Below are 17,456 nucleotides of genomic sequence, written 5' to 3'. Positions count from 1 at the left end.
CAAGACTGTATATTTACAGTATATGTATTATAAACTCATTCATGCTCTCCTTTTTTGAAGGTGACATTTTTTGTTCACTTTGATTTCAATCTCAACCACCTACAAAGCAAAGCACAAGTGGATTTTATAGCCCAAAGGTGAGAAAAGGACCTTTGTTGTTTATGTTCTGTTGTGCCGGGAGGTTTTTATGGCCCTGCCTGCCCTTATACTGAATGCACTTGTGCCTCTCTGCCCATCTCTATTGCAGTGATGGCAAAGAAGATCGTCCAGCGGACAACAAAGTTGGCATCACAGTCCCCGTCCGTTACGACTCTGAACTCATCCTGACAAAGTGAGTTGTAGGCGTAGCACAGTATGAGATACCAGTTACGTAAAACAGAGTGGGACTTGCTAGTCCAGGACATGTTTCCTGATAATGTTGTCTCCTAACATGAAGACTCTAAAAGTGTATCTTTCTCAAGTTGATTACTTTCCTAGGTGTGTTTACCAAACCATCTTGTGAGAGTCTTTTTTATACATTCATAACACTTAAAGTACATGTTTCTGGCATCGATTATTGTCATTCACATAGGTCTGACTCTGACCATACGTAAGATATGTATGATGGGCATGAAACCACATGTGATCATAATATCAACAAGAAATATGTAAGACAAGATTGAATAAGTTACCAAGTTGTGGAACAAGCTTCCAAACACTATCAGAGCAGTCCCATTGTATTCAAGCTCCTCTGAGAGTACCATATCTTCATCCATCTATATAACACCTCAGTCCTAACATGCATAACACATTTTGCATTTATCATGCACTACTTTTTATTTTCCTATCAATTAGTCTCTCTACATCCTCTGGTCTCTACTCTAAGTGCTGCACCCATCCAAGGTTCTATAGGATTTATTGTTACTGTGTTGCTAAGTGTGGTATCACACTGTAGCTTGATTGTTGTCCTCACTTGTAAGTCACTTTACATAAGCGCGTCAGCTAAATGAATAAATGTAAATGTCAAATATTGTTTCCTCTGACAATTTAGCTCTGTTCCGTAGCATTAAGACGGTTTCAGGAGACCTGGTCATTTTGGACACAATTTGCACAGTTCCTGAAACACAATAAATGTTAAATTGATGTAAATTAACGTTTGTAATGATAAATCAGTGATAGACTCCATTGGTATTCTGCAAAACACTGACTGTCTCTTTTTCCCCCACAGAAAATCAAGTATGAATTTTTATGTAGTTGAAGAAAACAAACCTTATACAACCTCCATTAAAGACTTTGATGACATTGGACCAGAGTTCAACCTAAGTGTGAAAGTAAGTAATCTGGGGCACAGCAAAGGTGCCATTTGACCAGGGAATCTATCTTCAGTAGAGTTGCACAAAATAGAGGATAAATTGCTTTCTATTTTAGGTTACTACAGTTAATGTTCCTGTGGGTCTGGCCTACCTGTCAGTGTCTTTGCCGACCACCACTAAAGGAGGAAATCCACTCCTGTACCTGACCTCCCTCAGCACCCAACCAGTAAGGACCACACTCTTGACTGATATGGGAGGGTAGGACATTGTCAGGATGTCAGAAAAGATGACATTACGCTATTTGTATAAAAGCTAACTACTGTACCTTTTCCTCATTCGATCACCTATGATTGTGGATGAAGTAAGTTGTTTGTTTCTGAAATATAGAAATATTTTTGACACAGGAATGTATCATTCAAAGATGCATCAGTTGACTCATCAATTAGGTTGAATTTGGATTTAAAACTTTTTTTTAAAAGGGTTGTGATAGTGGGCTAGTATCTAGCAGACACTCAACAGCTTATGATTCAACACCATGCAGTGGTAAAAAAAAGCTATGGCTATGATTGCAATGAGTTTCCCACCGTGGCTTTTCTGATGATCTACCTGCAGACGCGGGCTGTGTTGTGCGAGGCCAGTGGTGTGGTCGACCCTCTGAAGATCGGGACAAAGCCTCACAGTGTCTCTTTCAAGAACGAGAACCTCAGAGGCATGACAAGCCTAGTGAGTCTCCACGTCTTCTAGATCCGGCACACTCGCGCGCACGTTTCTCTGCCACCATTTACAGCCACAGTGTGTGTGTGTGTGCGTGCGTGCGTGTGTGCGTGCGTGTGTGCGTGTGTGCGTGTGCGTGTGTGTGTGTGTGTGTCTGTGTGTCTGTGTATGACAAATATAACATAAAATCCCCTATTGCAGTGTAAGCTGTCCTATGTGAAGTGTGTGTGGCTGATCTCAGGATTTTGTGTACAGGACTGTAAGACTGTCAAATGTGCATCTATAAAATGCGTGATCAAGGACATGACTGAGAAGAGTCACTATTTCGTCAACATCACAGCGAGGATTTGGAACGGAACCTTCGCTTCTGTGAGAGCTTAACTTCTGCCTATGCATTCAATTATATATCTATTGTATGGATATGTATATGGATATATGATATGTGCCTGTGATTGTATACTGCTTAACTAATTGTTTTTGTTTGTTTGTTGGTTGGTCATGAACGTACATGTATATTCATCCAGTCAAGTTTCCAGACCTTGGAGCTCACAGCCACCTCTGAGATTGAAACCTCACAGCCAGATTTGCTCATCATTGGGCTGAAAAAAGCAGTGGTGAAGCTTACTTTCTGGCACAAACCATCCTGTTAAGATCTTAAACTGTACATTACCCATGAACTAAACTAGTGCCCTGGTGTTAAGAGCTCGCTCTCTCCCCAATCACTCACTCACTCACTCACACACACACACACACACACACACACACACACACACACACACACACACACACTGTCTATATATTTCTATCTATACAGTTTTAAAACCTAAAATCTTACACTCAAATCTTATCCATTCTTGTCTCTGTCTTTGTGTAGGCGAGCCTCACTATCAGTAAGCCAGGAGAGAAGGCAGATGTGCCAGTGGGCGTCATTGTGGGCAGTGCCATTGGAGGACTGCTCCTGCTGGCCCTTGTAGTGGGTCTGCTTTGGAAGGTGAGATCTTAACATTTTACACAAGCTTTACTTAATTGATAGAATACTTTAAAGTGACATTGTGCACATTTTCACAGTTGTATGATGTGTTTTTGTCTGTAGCAGTTTGTCTGTAGTTTAACATTTTCCAATTCATTTTGATGATATATGTCACGTGAAGGAGAAGTAAATAAACTTGTCATTCCTACCCAGCCTACTAGTCCAGGCTATTTATTGTTGTTTATGGCTTTGGGTCTGATATCATAACAAAATATGATAACTTCTACAGCAGGATGTCACCAAATGCAATATATCAGTTAACAAGTTAGCCACCCTTTACCAATACTATAAGGCAAATTTACAAAATTACAATTATATTATATTAAATATATTTTTTTTACCTAAACTTTGCATCTTCAGCAACAAAGCAAATACACACACTTGTATGTATAATGCTATGTAATAATGAAGTAGTTAGATCATAAGATATAAAGTTAAAGGTGTCTATAGGTATTTAGCAGATGGTTTTATCCAAAGCGACATGAACTTACAAAGTTTTGGATTGGGGAATGGAACCTGGGCCGACCGATTGCCAGGCGGTGACAGTACTGCTGGTCCACTCTGCCTGCTCAGATATAACACACAGAGATATAAAAAAAAAACACTAACTATAAAAGAAGAAATAATTTAAAAAAAAGGGAAAACATTCACTGTTGTTGTTGGGGGGGTTGTCCACCGACTTGTTGTCCCTGTCAAGGTTGCCATGGTCGACACCTCAACAGGCACAGGCAAGGAGGCATCGGGCTTAGTTGGTTGGTTGTAACCAGGGTGCAGAGCTAGAGTTCAGTAGGGTGACAGCCACAGGAAAGAAGCTTCGGGTACGGAGCGACCTATAACGCCTCCCGGAGGGGAGTGGGGTGAACAGTCTATGTTTGGGGTGAGAACAGTCTTTAATGATGCAGCACGCCTTACACAAGCATCGCTTGCCCTGGATGGCCTCAATGGAGGGGATTGAGGAACAGATGATGCATTGGGCAGTTTTCACCACCCTCTGCAGTGCTTTTCGGTCTTAGGCAGAGCAGTTGCCATGCCAAACTGTAACACAATTGGTAAGGATGCTCTTGATGGTGCAGCGGTAGAAATTCACCGGATCTGAGGAGACAGATGGACTTTCTTTAGTCTCCTCAGAAAGAAGAGACACTGGTCAGCCTTGTTGATCAGGGTAGAGGTGTTGATTGTCCAAGAGAGGTCCTCAGAGATGTGGACACCCAGAAACTTGAAGCTGGTGACACGCTCCACTTCAGTCCCGTTGATGAGAATGGGGGTGTGTGTGCTAGCTTTAGACTTCCTGAAGTCCACAATGAGCTCTTTGGTCTTCTTGGTGTTGAGAGCCAGGTTGTTGTCAGTGCACCACGATGTTATCAATGTTACCGTCTCATCGTTGTTGCTGATGAGACCAATCACTGTAGTGTCGTCTGCAAACTTGACAATGGTGTTAGAGCCATGTACAGGTGTGCAGTCGTTGGTGAAGAGGGTGTAGAGGAGAGGGCTCAGCACACATCCCTGTGGTACGACAGTGTTCAGGAGGTTGAGGTTGAGGAGGTGTGATTATCTAACCTAACAGACTGAGGTCTGTTGGTTAGGAAGTCCAGAATCCAGTTATAGAGAGAGTTATTGATGCCCACTTCAGTGAGTTTGGTGACCCGTTTGGAGGGGCTGATGGTGTTGAATGCTGAACTGTCAATGAACAGCATTCTCACATAGGTGTTGCTATTGTCAAGGTGGGACAGAGCAGAGTGAAGTGCCGTAGAGATTGCATTCTTTGTCCTCCTGTTCTGACGGTAGGCGAATTGGAAGGGGTCCAGTGAGGGTGGTAATCAGGTGTTGAGATGGGCCAGGACCAGCCTCTTGAAGCACTTCATGATGATGGGGGTGAGTGCAACGGGGCGGAAGTCTTTAAGGCTTGTTGCAGTGGAGTGTTTTGGCACCGGCACGATGGAGGTGGTTTTAAAGCACACAGGGACAGCTGCCTGGGCTAGTGACAGATTAAATATGTCAGTCAAAACCTCAGCCAGCTGCATTGCACAGGCCCTGAGTACGTATCCGGGGATCAGGACCAGCAGCTTTACGTGCATTAGTCCTGCTCAGTGCCGCACACACATCAGTGGTGGAGAGTGTGAGTGGCTGGTGATCTGCAGAGACCACAGCCTTGATGGCCTCCTCCTTGTTGTCCCTATCAAAGCGGCCATAGAAGTGGTTCAGCTCATCAGGCAAGGAGGTGTCAGTGACTGGGGGTAGAGTTAGTAGTTTTGTAATCTGTGATGGCCTGGATGCCTTGCCACATGTGTCGGGGGTCCAGGTTGTTCTTGAAGTGATCCTCAATCCTTAACTTGTGGTTGTGCTTGGCCTTTTTGATGCCCCTTTTCAGGTTAGCCCTGGATGATCTATAGGCTTGAGCATCACCTGATCAGAATGTGCTGTCTCGTGTCTTCAGCACGAGTCTGACCTCACTGTTCATCCTCCATGGCTTCTGATTAGGGAAAGTGGTCATCTGGTAAACTGTTGATGTTTGAGTTGATACAGTCCAGAATGGAGGAGGCATATGAATCAATGTCCGTGTGGGAGTCATCGGTGGCCTGAGTTGCGAACACTCTCCAATCAGGGTTTTCAAAACGCTGCTGAAGTGCTAAGTCAGCTCCCTCTGGCCACACTTTGACTGTCCTTACTGTTGGTTTCACACGTTTGATGAGTGCTGAATACTTGGGTAGTAGAAACAATGAGAGGTGCAGAGGGCCTCACCCTAGGCCCATATCTTGTAGATTACTAATCATAGATTTTAAGGTATTATATATATCAGTGCTGGGTTCAAGAAGACTTCTTATGTACTACTTTTTATGTAGTATAAACCAAACCCAGTGTTTAACCTGTGTGTCTCTTGCAGTTTGGCTTTTTCAAGAGGAAGTACAAGCAGCTACAGAAGGAGGCGGAGGGAGAAATAGAAGCTGAGGAGGGACTTTAGTCTGTAATCCAGTGAGGACTTGCACAACCACCCAGGTGCCACTAGGGAGAGCTGTCTCCCAGGCTGTCCAAAGACATTGTTATCTTCAGCAACATTAAGCTGCTCTCTCCAAGAATCTCCAAAGAATGGTAACAAACTTTCAGAAGTTGTCAGATCATTTCACCATGAACTGAAGAGGAAACAGATTGCATTGTGATGACTGTGGTTCTAATTCAAACTACTTTTTTTACTGTTGTAAACCAGGGAGGTTTGAGCTCAATTTACTGGATGTTGTTTGATCCAGTGAATTTGGATTTGTTTTATTGTGTATTGCTATGTCTTGAGTGTGGTGCAATTTATTTCAGAGTTGATGTAATTTTCAGCAGATCTTCTATAATCCCAGTGGCTGAATTGTACATAAATAATGAAAATAGTGCAATAAATTGAAAAGGAACACATTGATTCACACACTGATGACAAGGGAGATGTCTTTCTCTTGGAAAAGCAATAATAAAAAAAAATATTTTAAAAGATGTATGAATGTTTCTGTGCAGCATGCACACCTGCTGAGTTTTGTCTGGTCTAGACATCTGGTATCATTCTCCATCTCTGTCTTAGATCTTTACTATCATTACTGTCATAGCCCCCATCTTTTTACAAGGACATCATGTCAGATGTATCATTTTTGTATTAAAGCTGTTCACGTGATGATAACCCTGGATAAATAAAGACAGCTGAACTGCAATACATCACATTCATGTATTAACTAGTTACAGTAAATATCTACCTGTATTGGCAACAAATGATCTAGACAATTTTGCAGAGAAACGGTGTGTGTGTGTGAGAGAGATAGAGTTAGAGAGGAGGCTGTTATCAACATTAATTGGACATCTTGATGTCGTGATGACCAGTAGATGTCGGTGTAAACAAAACAGTACTTGCTACTTTACAGTACTCGTTTGAAACGTGTGGAATGCGGGTTGTAATATGCTGTGGTATAACAATGTAACTACTACAAGTAATGTTATATGACGATATGCTATGATATGCATATGCACCTGCCTGGTGTAATCTGTATCCATGGCTATCGTGATGAATATTTTTGAAACGGCAATGTATCAATCCGAAACGTGCGCCCAATTTAGCAAAATGAGCACACAATTTATTAAAATGAGTGCACGTTTTCTGGATATATACAAAAAATATCTTGCAATGACCCGTCCAGGGTTCCGTACAGTGTGCTGTGTAGGCCTATATTTATTTCGATAAACATTACATGTTTTGGCATGTATAGCCTACAATAGAAAATAGCAAAAGGCAACTTAACTACAATATAAATTAACATAAGCAATTATTCAGGCTTTTACGTGTGCCATCCGTTCACTGACTGCTGCACGCACACTGTTGTGCCGAATACAGACAGCAATTGCACGGTTTAAGGACCCGAACGCAACGTGGAGCTTAAACTCCTTGGGGTTTAATGCACTACGTTCACATTGTGCATTAGAGGAACAACTCATTAACCGTTATCATCCATCTAAATTAGGATACAGTCAATGATCTTGTTCAATCTCGACAGAGATTTGACTGAGGCACAGCAAATCAGTGAGGCACGTTCCCTAGTAAAAAGTGTGGCGATGCTAAAGGACAACTTAAACCATCGCCCAGAACTGTCTGATTTTTCTATCTTTTATTTACAGAGATGGGCCGAGTGATTGACACACGTTTTAAGACAAAGGCTACTAGCTTATAAAAAAAAGTCTACAATTTAGAACTACAATTCATCTTGGAGAATGAAACCTGTAGGCTATACTTCTTATTCACCTTTATCTATTCCACGAGGACACGTTTTCTTGGCTCAGTCTTCTTCGTCGACGTGAGCTCTTGCAGACCTTATGCATAGTTAAACTTTAGGCTACTTTCTGCTAGCGAAAGAGGGCGCTCTTACACCTGTCTATTGGCCATCAGCGATTCGGAAACAGGGATTGGATATATTTAATACCAGAGGCGAGAAAAGGCACCCAAACAACTGTCTGCGCTAATATTAGCCGAGCATGACAGTACTCTGGTCTATTGTTTTCTTCTGCAAATCTCGAGTTATTTTAGAAGATTATGACTGACACATATTCTCAGGGCAGCTGGTGGGAAAAGATCAGTTATCACAAGGCAGTTCATAATTCTAACAATGATGTATTCTAAGCCACTGCTTGATAATAATAATAATAATGATAATAATAATAATAATAGCATGTAATAACATGTTATTCAGATGAAGAGCTGTAGACAAGCATATGGCAATCCAATGAGAAATTGTGTCATGTGTTGGCTATCTATATTTTCAATAGTCTAATCAGAGAGGGTTAAAGCCGACCCTATATTAATTATATAATTATTTTCTGAATGCAACTTGCTGTGCACTGCGACAGACACAGCGTCAGTTTTATGGAGATCAACTTTTTGTAGGCCTCTATAAACATCCACTGTCATCACTTGTCTATTTTCAACTATCACAGCTTGACAAACTCCACGGCTCCATTCCGCAGCTTTCGCTTGGCGTAGCCTACTTGGCGCATGATTTCTTTGAAATTGTCTGTTATCTCTGTAGTCGCTTCACAGACAGAGAACTCAACTCCCCGCGGACTACACTGGTGCCCACGAGGTTCGGGAAAAAGTTCGTACGAGAGATTGGCAAGATGTCACCTGATGGGGATAGAAAGAACTTCCAACAAACTCTTTCTCTCCTCCCCCACAGAGGAGGAGACCGCCCACCGCAGACAGTTGGCCCTAGACCCCTTCTAGACTTAAAAAGAGGTTGCATTCAGAGACAGACATTCATTCAGCACCGACACCCGTCTAAGTACATTACTTTTTGCGCTGCTTGTTTCAGCAGACTTTATATCACTTTGCCTTCACCATGTTAAGGATGCTAAGGAGACACCAGATCCACCCGGGTATGATTTTAATACTGGTCTGGCTTTGTCATTTCATTGAGGACCAGAAAGTGCAAGGTGAGTTGTTGAATTTATGATGCTCTCATCTTTGTAGTATCTTCGACTTTGTTAAGTTGATTTGTTTACGCACTGCACGTTTGGAGTGGCCATTTGATCGTTATGAGTTACGACTATGTCTAACTTTCTGAACAATGTTAAGCAGTTCATTGTGTGAGTAGACTTGGGAAACAGGTGCGTTCAATATGGTCAGAATGAGCCTATCAAAGGAGTTTACATAATTAAAAGAGGAGTTGTTCAGAAACATAAATCATAGTGGATAGCCAGCATAAAAGATCTTACATTTAATTTTTGGTGTTCTTTACCACGCTTGGCTCGTACAGTCACTGGAAGGACCCTGGAACTAAAATGACAGCGATACGCTTTTAGATATTTTAGATATAATTTGTTATAGCGAGCCAGGGACTTTGAAGCAATTCTACATATCTACATAGAAACCTTCATGTACGTTACTACATTCTGGCATTTTGTGTGTCAGAAATACAGTTGTCAAAACTTGTCATTACAAATATGCCAAAGGTCTTAACCAATTGTATTAGATCCATGCAGCCTTACATTAGGTTTATGTTATGGAGCACTCTGTCGTGGACACATGATGCACCTTGGGATATTATTAAGACCAAGTACATTGGCATAAAGTTATAAAAGTGTTGTCAAGTACTTGAATCCTCGGTGTCTGCCAGAGAGAATCATCTGCGTGTTTAATTACCTTCAGATAAGTGCAAAGTTGAGTTCCGAAATGTTGCGTGACTGCGCGGTTTGTTGAATGTTTCCGCTCTGGCTGGATTCCTCTTACAGTGGCTGTGTCCAAATGTAACGTTACAAATATGACCATTGTCGATGGTGGAGTTACTTTGTAAATAAAACATTCGGCAACAGATAATGTATGGATTTCTTTCTCTTTTTCGAACAGTTGCACATGGCGCGTCAGGGAAAAAATGTAGACTCGTCTAGACTTCGCGAATGTTGTTTGAATAGGGGCAGCAGCCTTTATAATCTCCTAGCTTTACTGTCAAAACGTCGCCGTTGTTCTCTTTGAGATTTAAAAAAAAAAGTAATTTTCAAGGCATTGTATCGTCGACGTTGGGTGATCATTTCGATTTCGCCTGAGTTGTATTGTGCCAGCTGACAGTTTACGTTCGGCTGTTCAGACAGGCTTGTGTTAAAATAGGCGCATTACGTTAGAAAATCAGACAAAATACCGCGGGGGAGGGGAAGAGACAGAGCTACAACTAATACAGGCTACACGTGTTGTGTCTGGGTCACTGGTTTCAGACTTTAAAGCGACTGGTATTTTCCCCCCTTTGACAGCTGGCAACTGCTGGCTGCAGCAAGGGAAAAACGGAAGGTGCCAGGTTCTCTACATGCCTGGGATGAACAGAGAGGAATGTTGTAGGAGTGGTAGGCTCGGAACGTCCTGGACAGAGGAGGATGTTCCCAACAGCACGCTGTTCAGGTGGATGATCTTTAACGGCGGGGCTCCCAACTGCGTACCTTGCAAAGGTAGGTCGACTTCGGTGATTTATGAAGATACATATTCTTAGCGGCGCTGGAGTCGCTGGAATATGTATTACTCATACATTACTTTACGCTATGAATGTAACAGTATAACATAGACAGTGACATAATCTGTCATTAATAAGTAATACCAAATATGTTTTGACTATAAAAGTGCGCTCTGACTGGTTTGTCCCTATATAATACTATTGCTTTGGAAACACATATGTAGAGACGTGTGACAACGTGGACTGTGGCCCGGGCAAGAGATGCAAGATGAATCGCAGGAGCAAGCCACGCTGCGTCTGTGCCCCGGATTGCTCCAACGTCACCTGGAAAGGGCCTGTGTGTGGCTCAGACGGAAAAACCTACCGCGACGAGTGCGCCCTGTTGAAATCCAAGTGTAAAGGCCACCCGGACCTGGAGGTCCAGTACCAGGGCAAATGCAAGAGTGAGTAGCTTATTTATCATCGTGTGTGCATTTGGCTGAGAGAGAGAGAGAGAGGGAGAGAGAGAGAGTGCAAGAGAAGGGATGACCAGTATGGGTAGTTGTGATGTTTAATGTTACATCATTACCTGACTTAGATGTGTGTGTGTGTGTGTGTGTGTGTGTGTGTGTGTGTGTGTGTGTGATGTTATATGGTGAATAAAACACTTCTGCTGGATGCATTAGGCTCTTGTTATTAATAAATGGGAGTGATGATGATGATGATGATGACGAAGATGGAAGCTTACACCTACATCCTCTTTCTCACTGCAGAGACGTGCCGTGACGTGCTTTGCCCAGGCAGCTCCACCTGCGTGGTTGACCAGACCAACAACGCCTACTGCGTGACCTGCAACCGCATTTGCCCCGAGGTCACCAGCCCAGACCAGTACCTGTGCGGCAACGATGGCATCGTCTACGCCAGTGCCTGCCACCTGCGAAGGGCCACCTGCCTGCTCGGCCGCTCCATCGGTGTGGCCTACGAGGGCAAGTGCATCAGTAAGTTGAACTTTGTCCACTTACTCGAAAGATGATTCAAACACCAAAGGGATTATTTTAATCAATAGTTGCTGATAGTTCATGTGCAACACTTTTAGTATTTGACTGGATCGCTGACTGGAACAACATTTAGTGAGCTGTAAACCTTTAAAAGCGAAAGTATTTTCTTTATGCCTAAGATTACAAAAGATTTTCTGCTGCACATCTGCAGCAGCATTACGTGAAAAAAGGCATTTTGTGAATACCTTCCAGTGTTGTTGAAATTGTTATTTGCTCAGGGAAAAGTCAAGGCCGTGTAATTAGTTCCTGATGTTGGCAAACCCAATGTTCTCACACCTCATTACAGTGTGAGCGAGTAAATCGCCAATCAGTTCAATTTCCTGTGCCATGATTCATTCATTTCAAACCAGGCTTTCACTCATCATCATAGATGAATCTAGAGATGTCAGCATAGATACAGGAACACAGGTATCCCAAAGTCCTGACAGAGGAGGGTATCCTGTGGGTATCTTTTAAAAGGTAGCATGCATGTGTCCAGTTGGGTGACAGTCTCAGTTAGAAAAGGGGCTTCATCTTTTTTCTCTCTTTTCTCTCCTTCACTCGTGTCTCCTGTCTCTCCGTCTCGGCAGAGGCAAAGTCGTGCGATGACATCCAGTGCAGCGCGGGAAAGAAGTGTCTGTGGGATGCCCGCATGGGCCGAGGCCGCTGCGCCCTCTGCGAAGAGGCGTGCCCGGACAGTCGCTCCGAGGAGGCTGTGTGCGCCAGCGACAACACAACCTACCCCAGCGAATGTGCCATGAAGCAGGCAGCTTGCACACAGGGCGTCCTCCTGGAGGTTAAGCATTCGGGATCTTGCAATTGTAAGTAACTCTCGTGGTCCCCCTTCTAGAACCTCCATTCCCTGACTAATGGCAAAAGACTATTTCGTGCTTTCCCCCAAACCTTGCTGCTTACCCCCACACCCCCACCCATGTGACTATATGCCCCTCCCCCCAAACTCCCCTAAAATAACATGGCCCACTCTCAACCTCACACCCCAAACCCCTACTACAGATATGGCAAAAGCCAAGAAAGGACTGGAGATTGGACATACTTGCGTGTCCTTATTTTTTTGTTTTTCGTTAAGTGTTATTTTGCTATGATTTCCCCCCCCGCTGGTTGACATTAATTTTGCAATTTTTTAGCAAGAAAATTCATACAACGCGAGAGGATTAGATGTGAAAAAAAGGACTCATGTTAGACAGATTCGTTAAACAACTAACACAAATCTATATATATGGAGACTAACTTTTTGGAGTTGGAAAAATCGTGTTTTTAAGGCTTAGGTGTTTGTTTCTTTGTAATCTCAGTAACCTGTTACATTTAACAATGGGTTGCCTTAACTTTATATGAATTTGTTGAAGTGTTTTTTTTTTGTCAATTCCATCGTCGCCTTGCTAATTTCACGTTAATGTTGTATTTTTTTTATGCTTTTGGCTGTAAACAATCATTTCAAAATGCACTATGTGTGTCACTGACATAAAAAGTGCAGCCAACGTGTATATAATCAAACATACAGATGCATCTATTCATGAATATGCCTAAGGTGATTGTAACATTGGTGCCATATATACATATTATACACACACACACACACACACACACACATCTATATATGTATGTATAGATAATTGTAATTACATACTATATATTGTATATACCAATACATAACATACACTACCTATTTCTTCTAAGATGGCCAGTTCACAATGCAGTGTGTTCATGAAGCCAGTTGCCATCAACTATTTCCACAGCAAAGAACAGAATACATTCCAAGTCAGAAAAAGAGTAAGAATGCCTGCAGAAGCCATTTCATGCTTAACATGAAACATCTCAATTTGAACATTTTTTGACATTTTATCTTAATGTCTCTGTGCCCTAAGGCATAACATGATTCCAAGGGACCAACTTTATGATCACCTCATGGGGCTAGATGATTATGGCATTTCACAGTACGAAGGAGAAGCAGAAGCTTGTAGAATGATTCTCTCTCATCTCCACTCTGCGATCAGACTGAAATACAGTTGACACATATCCAGTTGATGTTTGTGCTTGTCTATTGTAGGTGTTACCCACCAGAATAAATACATATATATTAACAGTATACATATACAGATACATATAGTAGAATTGTTCTTATGATTTATGAGGGACTGTCCGCTTGTTTCATTTTTTTTTTTTGGGGGGGGGGGTTGTTTTTTGTTTGCTCTGCCTGTGTGATGTTTTGTTTGTGTTTTGCCAATGTTAAATTCTCCTGTAGAGAAATACCTCAGAAGCTGTGCCACCACTTGACCTCCCCCACCCGAGCCCTCACCCAACTTGCTGCAAAGGTCAAAGCGCCAAGTCTCCTGCAGCCCTGTTGTAATAGTTGCGCATCTGGAGCAAAAGATCTAGAGAGAGAAACTGAAAAAAAGAGAGGCTTGTTCCTAGAACCCAAAGAGCACATTTTGTCCTCTTTCTGGAACCTGCCAAAAAGAAACTGAAGAAAAAAAAGAGACTTAGGCCATTGAGCCTCCATATCACCCCTCTCTCTCTCTCTCACTCATCATCACTGTCCACTTCCTAGGTTATGTAAATTGGGTTGCGTAAGTTGGGAGAGCCAAGGCTTATTGTTGATTGCCAAATCGCCTAAAAAACCCCATCAAAACAAAGCTATACAGTGGCTGCCAGTCCCCCCCCTCCCCCTTCTTATTCAAACTTTCACTGAGATTTCTGCGCTGTTGTGTGGTCTTGACTCATGCAACAGCTACCATGTATTCTTCCATCTAGCCATCACAGAAGACCAGGAAGAGGAGGAGGATGAGGACGACCAGGACTACATGGCTTATATTCATTTATCCCCACTCCTGGATGGATAAAACACACTAATAGAAAATCAATCACTCACACACTCCCCATACAACCCTTATCACCACCGGCGGAACTCTCCATCGTGGGGCGAGGAAAATCTGTTTATACTGTACATATGTGTATGCTTATTTATTTTTTAAAAGAAAAAGGAAGTATACATATAGTCCAGTCTGCTAGATGTTTATTTATGCAGTGTTTTATTTTCCTTTGTTGGATTTATAATTTATACATTTACAGTGTCTGGCTTACTATCAATCATGTTTTATTTTGAGGTTTGTGAGAGGGTGTGAATGCTATGTGTGTGTGTGTGTGTGCGTGTGTGTGAGCATGTCCGTGTGTGTGCACATGTGGATGTGCATTGTTTTGTGTTTTTTCTTCTTTTTCTTCCTTTTTTATTATGAAGAAATATATTTGTCCAAAGAGAAGCAATGTTATTTATTGTGAGGTACCAAGGTTACCATGTAAAGTATACATCATCTGCAAGCTGTAAATTGCTATCCCCACGCTGTACAAATCTGCTTATGGCTGTCCATTCTGTCACAGATGTTTATATTTCACACACACATACACACACACACACAAACACACACTCTCACTCTCTCATACACATACAGACACACACAAGAAAAATGCATGTTAGCCTGTGTGTTTATTTATTGGGAATCTGTCACTCTTTAAATGTACATAAATGTTACTGGTTTTGTTTACAGTTCATAATAGCTGACCAAAGGGACTATCTCAATGGTTCTGCAAAGTGGCTCGATATGGTGCAGCACGCCAATATATATTTCTTCTGAAAGTAAGCCCTTAATAAAATTAAGTAGATGTCAAACACCAGATATCTTTCAACTGCAGTATTGTCTATTCAGTGAAATGTTAGGAAAAAGGGGAATAGTTTTCAATCATACTTGATTATCAGATATGTGCCATTTACTTGTATATACTATTTTGTTTTTGCCAATGTTCTGCTCCATATGGCTCTGGTGGAGCACATAGGAATAATGATGTGTAGCGTTGGGTATCGGTATATCAGACCTATCACTTTTCTTTGTGTGCATTGTTTTGAAGATGCATTTTTTATTTTTCAGACATCACAAGCTAAATACAGAAATTCAGTTATAAATATATAGTTTTGTATTTTTTTATGTAAATGTCATATGTATATACAAAGTTTGATGGTATTTGTACAGATATGAAGAGTGAAAACAATAATAAAAAGAAAATTCATGAAACTACCTTACCTGGTCCATTCTCATGATCTTCGGCCTTTACAGTATTAACATCACACATGTACTGTTAGTGGAGGATCCCTTCATATCATATCAAAGGCCATGTCTCTTTAAATATACAGTGCATTTAGCATGCACATTCATCCAAAGGCACTGCGACTTATTTGTTTAGATGAGAAAGGTTTGATTAGTGATTGTCCCTCCATCATGAATCAAAGTAATTGTGGTGTAATTAGAACCTTGATCCATCAGTTCAAATGCATTTTAGCACACAAATAACTGCACTTCCATACCAGAGTTCTTCCTGCCTCTACTCTCCAAAGTGTGTGCATCAAGAACATGAAGACAGAAGATGTTCCCATAATGTTCTGAAGGATTCTACAACTGGAACACCTCTTAGTGCAGGCATATTACATTACTAGCACATTTACATGAGGAGCGGTTCTTTGCTCTGTGCCACTTTTGTTGATATGGCAGTAAACTCTTCTGTATGTGCTCCATTGTACATCGAGGCGTTCTCCTTCAAAAAGTCATTATGAATAGTAAACCCTATGACTGTTTTCCAACACTCTTTTTTTTAAAGTCTTACAGTTCCATAGAGAGTACTGCACTCTCTCATAGCTGTCCAGATGCTTCATGAGTTGCAGCAGCCGTCTCTGCAACAGCTCCGCAGAGCGCTGGAGAAAGAGCCAGGGGCCTGGCCTGGAGAGAGAGAGAGAGAGGGGAAGGGAGAAACAGGTCCCCACAGCCAGCCCCCGCACGTCCACAGAGGACCCATACTTAAGCCCCTCTATAACTTGCACATTCATTTTCTTCCCACTCGGCTTTGGTTAGCTTCTCTACCTGGCAGAGGGTGGACAGCTCACTGACTCCTCCACTGGCAGACATCTCCCTCCGCATACTCTTTCTGGTGTACTCAAGTAATTGAATTATCCATTGACACTGTTACAAATACAGTCCTGGTAATGAACGAGGGTTAGAATAGCACACTTTATTCCAGACTGCTGGGACTTAGTATCCCTGAGCAGACACTCAGGAGAATAATCTGCTATAGCTTTCAATGTCAATTTCACAGAACAAAGAGACATTATGGATTACGTATTTAAATGGTAATATATTGGGCTGTGTTGCGGTCCAGACAGTTTAATGACGAGAGGCTTTAGTTATGATATTTCAGCGGCACAGCCGCAGAACAGCTTAACCTCTTATTTAAAGAAAAAACAAAAAAGGGAAGAAAAAAACAAAAAAAAAAATCAACCCTTCATTGCCGACACCAAATGAAATGCACGTCTTCACTCTGTCCTGTCGAAAATGAGGTAGGGTTTCGGCTACACTGAGCAGTTGACTTTGGATATCACAAGTTCCAAAAAAATCTCAAAATGACCAATCTTCCCCCCACTGCCCAACTGGACAGCAGCTGGTGTTCTCATCACTAATCATCCCCTAGAGAGGAATAAGAGAGAACATACCTACCTGCGTTCGGCCTTTTGAAGCCTGAACTTCTTACTTCGTCCTTCCATTTCAGATACATAACCTGGAGTGCCTTAAAGAGGCACATAGGTATATTGAAAAACCTAATCCACCAAATGGAATATGTATTACCCAAAGAAAATTAAACTGAGGCATCATAAGTTTTTTTTTAACAAGGAACTGAGAATTGCAAATAAATGAAAAAGTAGTTTGATTCAACAGAAAAAAAAAATGTTTAAAGAGTACAGTTACAACTAATGATAATGTGTGTGCATAGTTCAGTTTCATTCACTGATGGTGGTCAGCTATGATGAAGTACCTGACGGTAACATGCAGAGCATGCATGTCCACTATCCAAATCCCTCCAGCGGCTGAACATTTGTATCAAACTATATATTTATAGC

At 41.9% G+C, this 17,456-nt stretch overlaps 2 protein-coding genes across 4 annotated transcripts in view; both read left to right on the top strand.

The window, feature by feature from the left end:
* Nucleotides 1-6,684, top strand: part of LOC143106251 (integrin alpha-2-like) — a 29,388-nt gene extending 22,704 nt beyond the window's left edge. For both annotated transcript variants that reach the window (XM_076270485.1, XM_076270484.1), the window contains 9 exons: nt 61-137; nt 248-331; nt 1,208-1,310; nt 1,408-1,518; nt 1,905-2,015; nt 2,262-2,375; nt 2,531-2,620; nt 2,881-2,997; nt 5,918-6,684. In XM_076270485.1, the coding sequence (XP_076126600.1) occupies nt 61-137; nt 248-331; nt 1,208-1,310; nt 1,408-1,518; nt 1,905-2,015; nt 2,262-2,375; nt 2,531-2,620; nt 2,881-2,997; nt 5,918-5,995 (885 nt within the window). In that variant the 3' untranslated portion in view covers nt 5,996-6,684. The remainder of the gene's footprint in view (nt 1-60; nt 138-247; nt 332-1,207; nt 1,311-1,407; nt 1,519-1,904; nt 2,016-2,261; nt 2,376-2,530; nt 2,621-2,880; nt 2,998-5,917) is intronic.
* Nucleotides 6,685-8,822: 2,138 nt separating this feature from the next.
* On the top strand, nt 8,823-15,573 carry fsta (follistatin a). 2 transcript variants are annotated; one of them, XM_076270203.1, is made up of 6 exons: nt 8,823-8,982; nt 10,294-10,485; nt 10,712-10,930; nt 11,240-11,464; nt 12,094-12,324; nt 14,273-15,573. In XM_076270203.1, the coding sequence occupies exons 1-6, from the start codon at nt 8,889-8,891 to the stop codon at nt 14,359-14,361; spliced, it is 1,050 nt and encodes a 349-aa protein (XP_076126318.1). In that variant the 5' UTR covers nt 8,823-8,888; the 3' UTR covers nt 14,362-15,573. The 2 variants fall into 2 exon arrangements, with proteins under 2 accessions (XP_076126318.1, XP_076126319.1); XM_076270204.1 differs by having other exon boundaries at nt 13,764-15,573.
* Nucleotides 15,574-17,456: the final 1,883 nt, after the last annotated feature.

The sequence above is a fragment of the Alosa pseudoharengus genome, unplaced genomic scaffold, assembly GCF_046254945.1.
Source record: "Alosa pseudoharengus isolate Yale_2024_CS ecotype anadromous, Long Island Sound unplaced genomic scaffold, YU_APseudo_1.1 YU_APseudo_1.1_scf_6, whole genome shotgun sequence".
NCBI classification, from domain to species: Eukaryota; Metazoa; Chordata; class Actinopteri; order Clupeiformes; family Clupeidae; genus Alosa; species Alosa pseudoharengus.
The sequence above is the reverse complement of the archived record's forward strand: the minus strand, read 5'-3'. Positions and strand labels throughout refer to the sequence as shown.

What these genes read in the sequence shown, in the direction of transcription:
- fsta (XM_076270203.1), top strand. Translation starts at nt 8,889, where the DNA reads ATGTTAAGGATGCTAAGGAGACACCAGATCCACCCGGGTATGATTTTA. An exon ending in GTACCAGGGCAAATGCAAGA is followed by an intron (nt 10,931 to 11,239) that starts GTGAGTAGCTTA and finishes TTCTCACTGCAG; the next exon opens with AGACGTGCCGTGACGTGCTT. An exon ending in GCATTCGGGATCTTGCAATT is followed by an intron (nt 12,325 to 14,272) that starts GTAAGTAACTCT and finishes TCTTCCATCTAG; the next exon opens with CCATCACAGAAGACCAGGAA.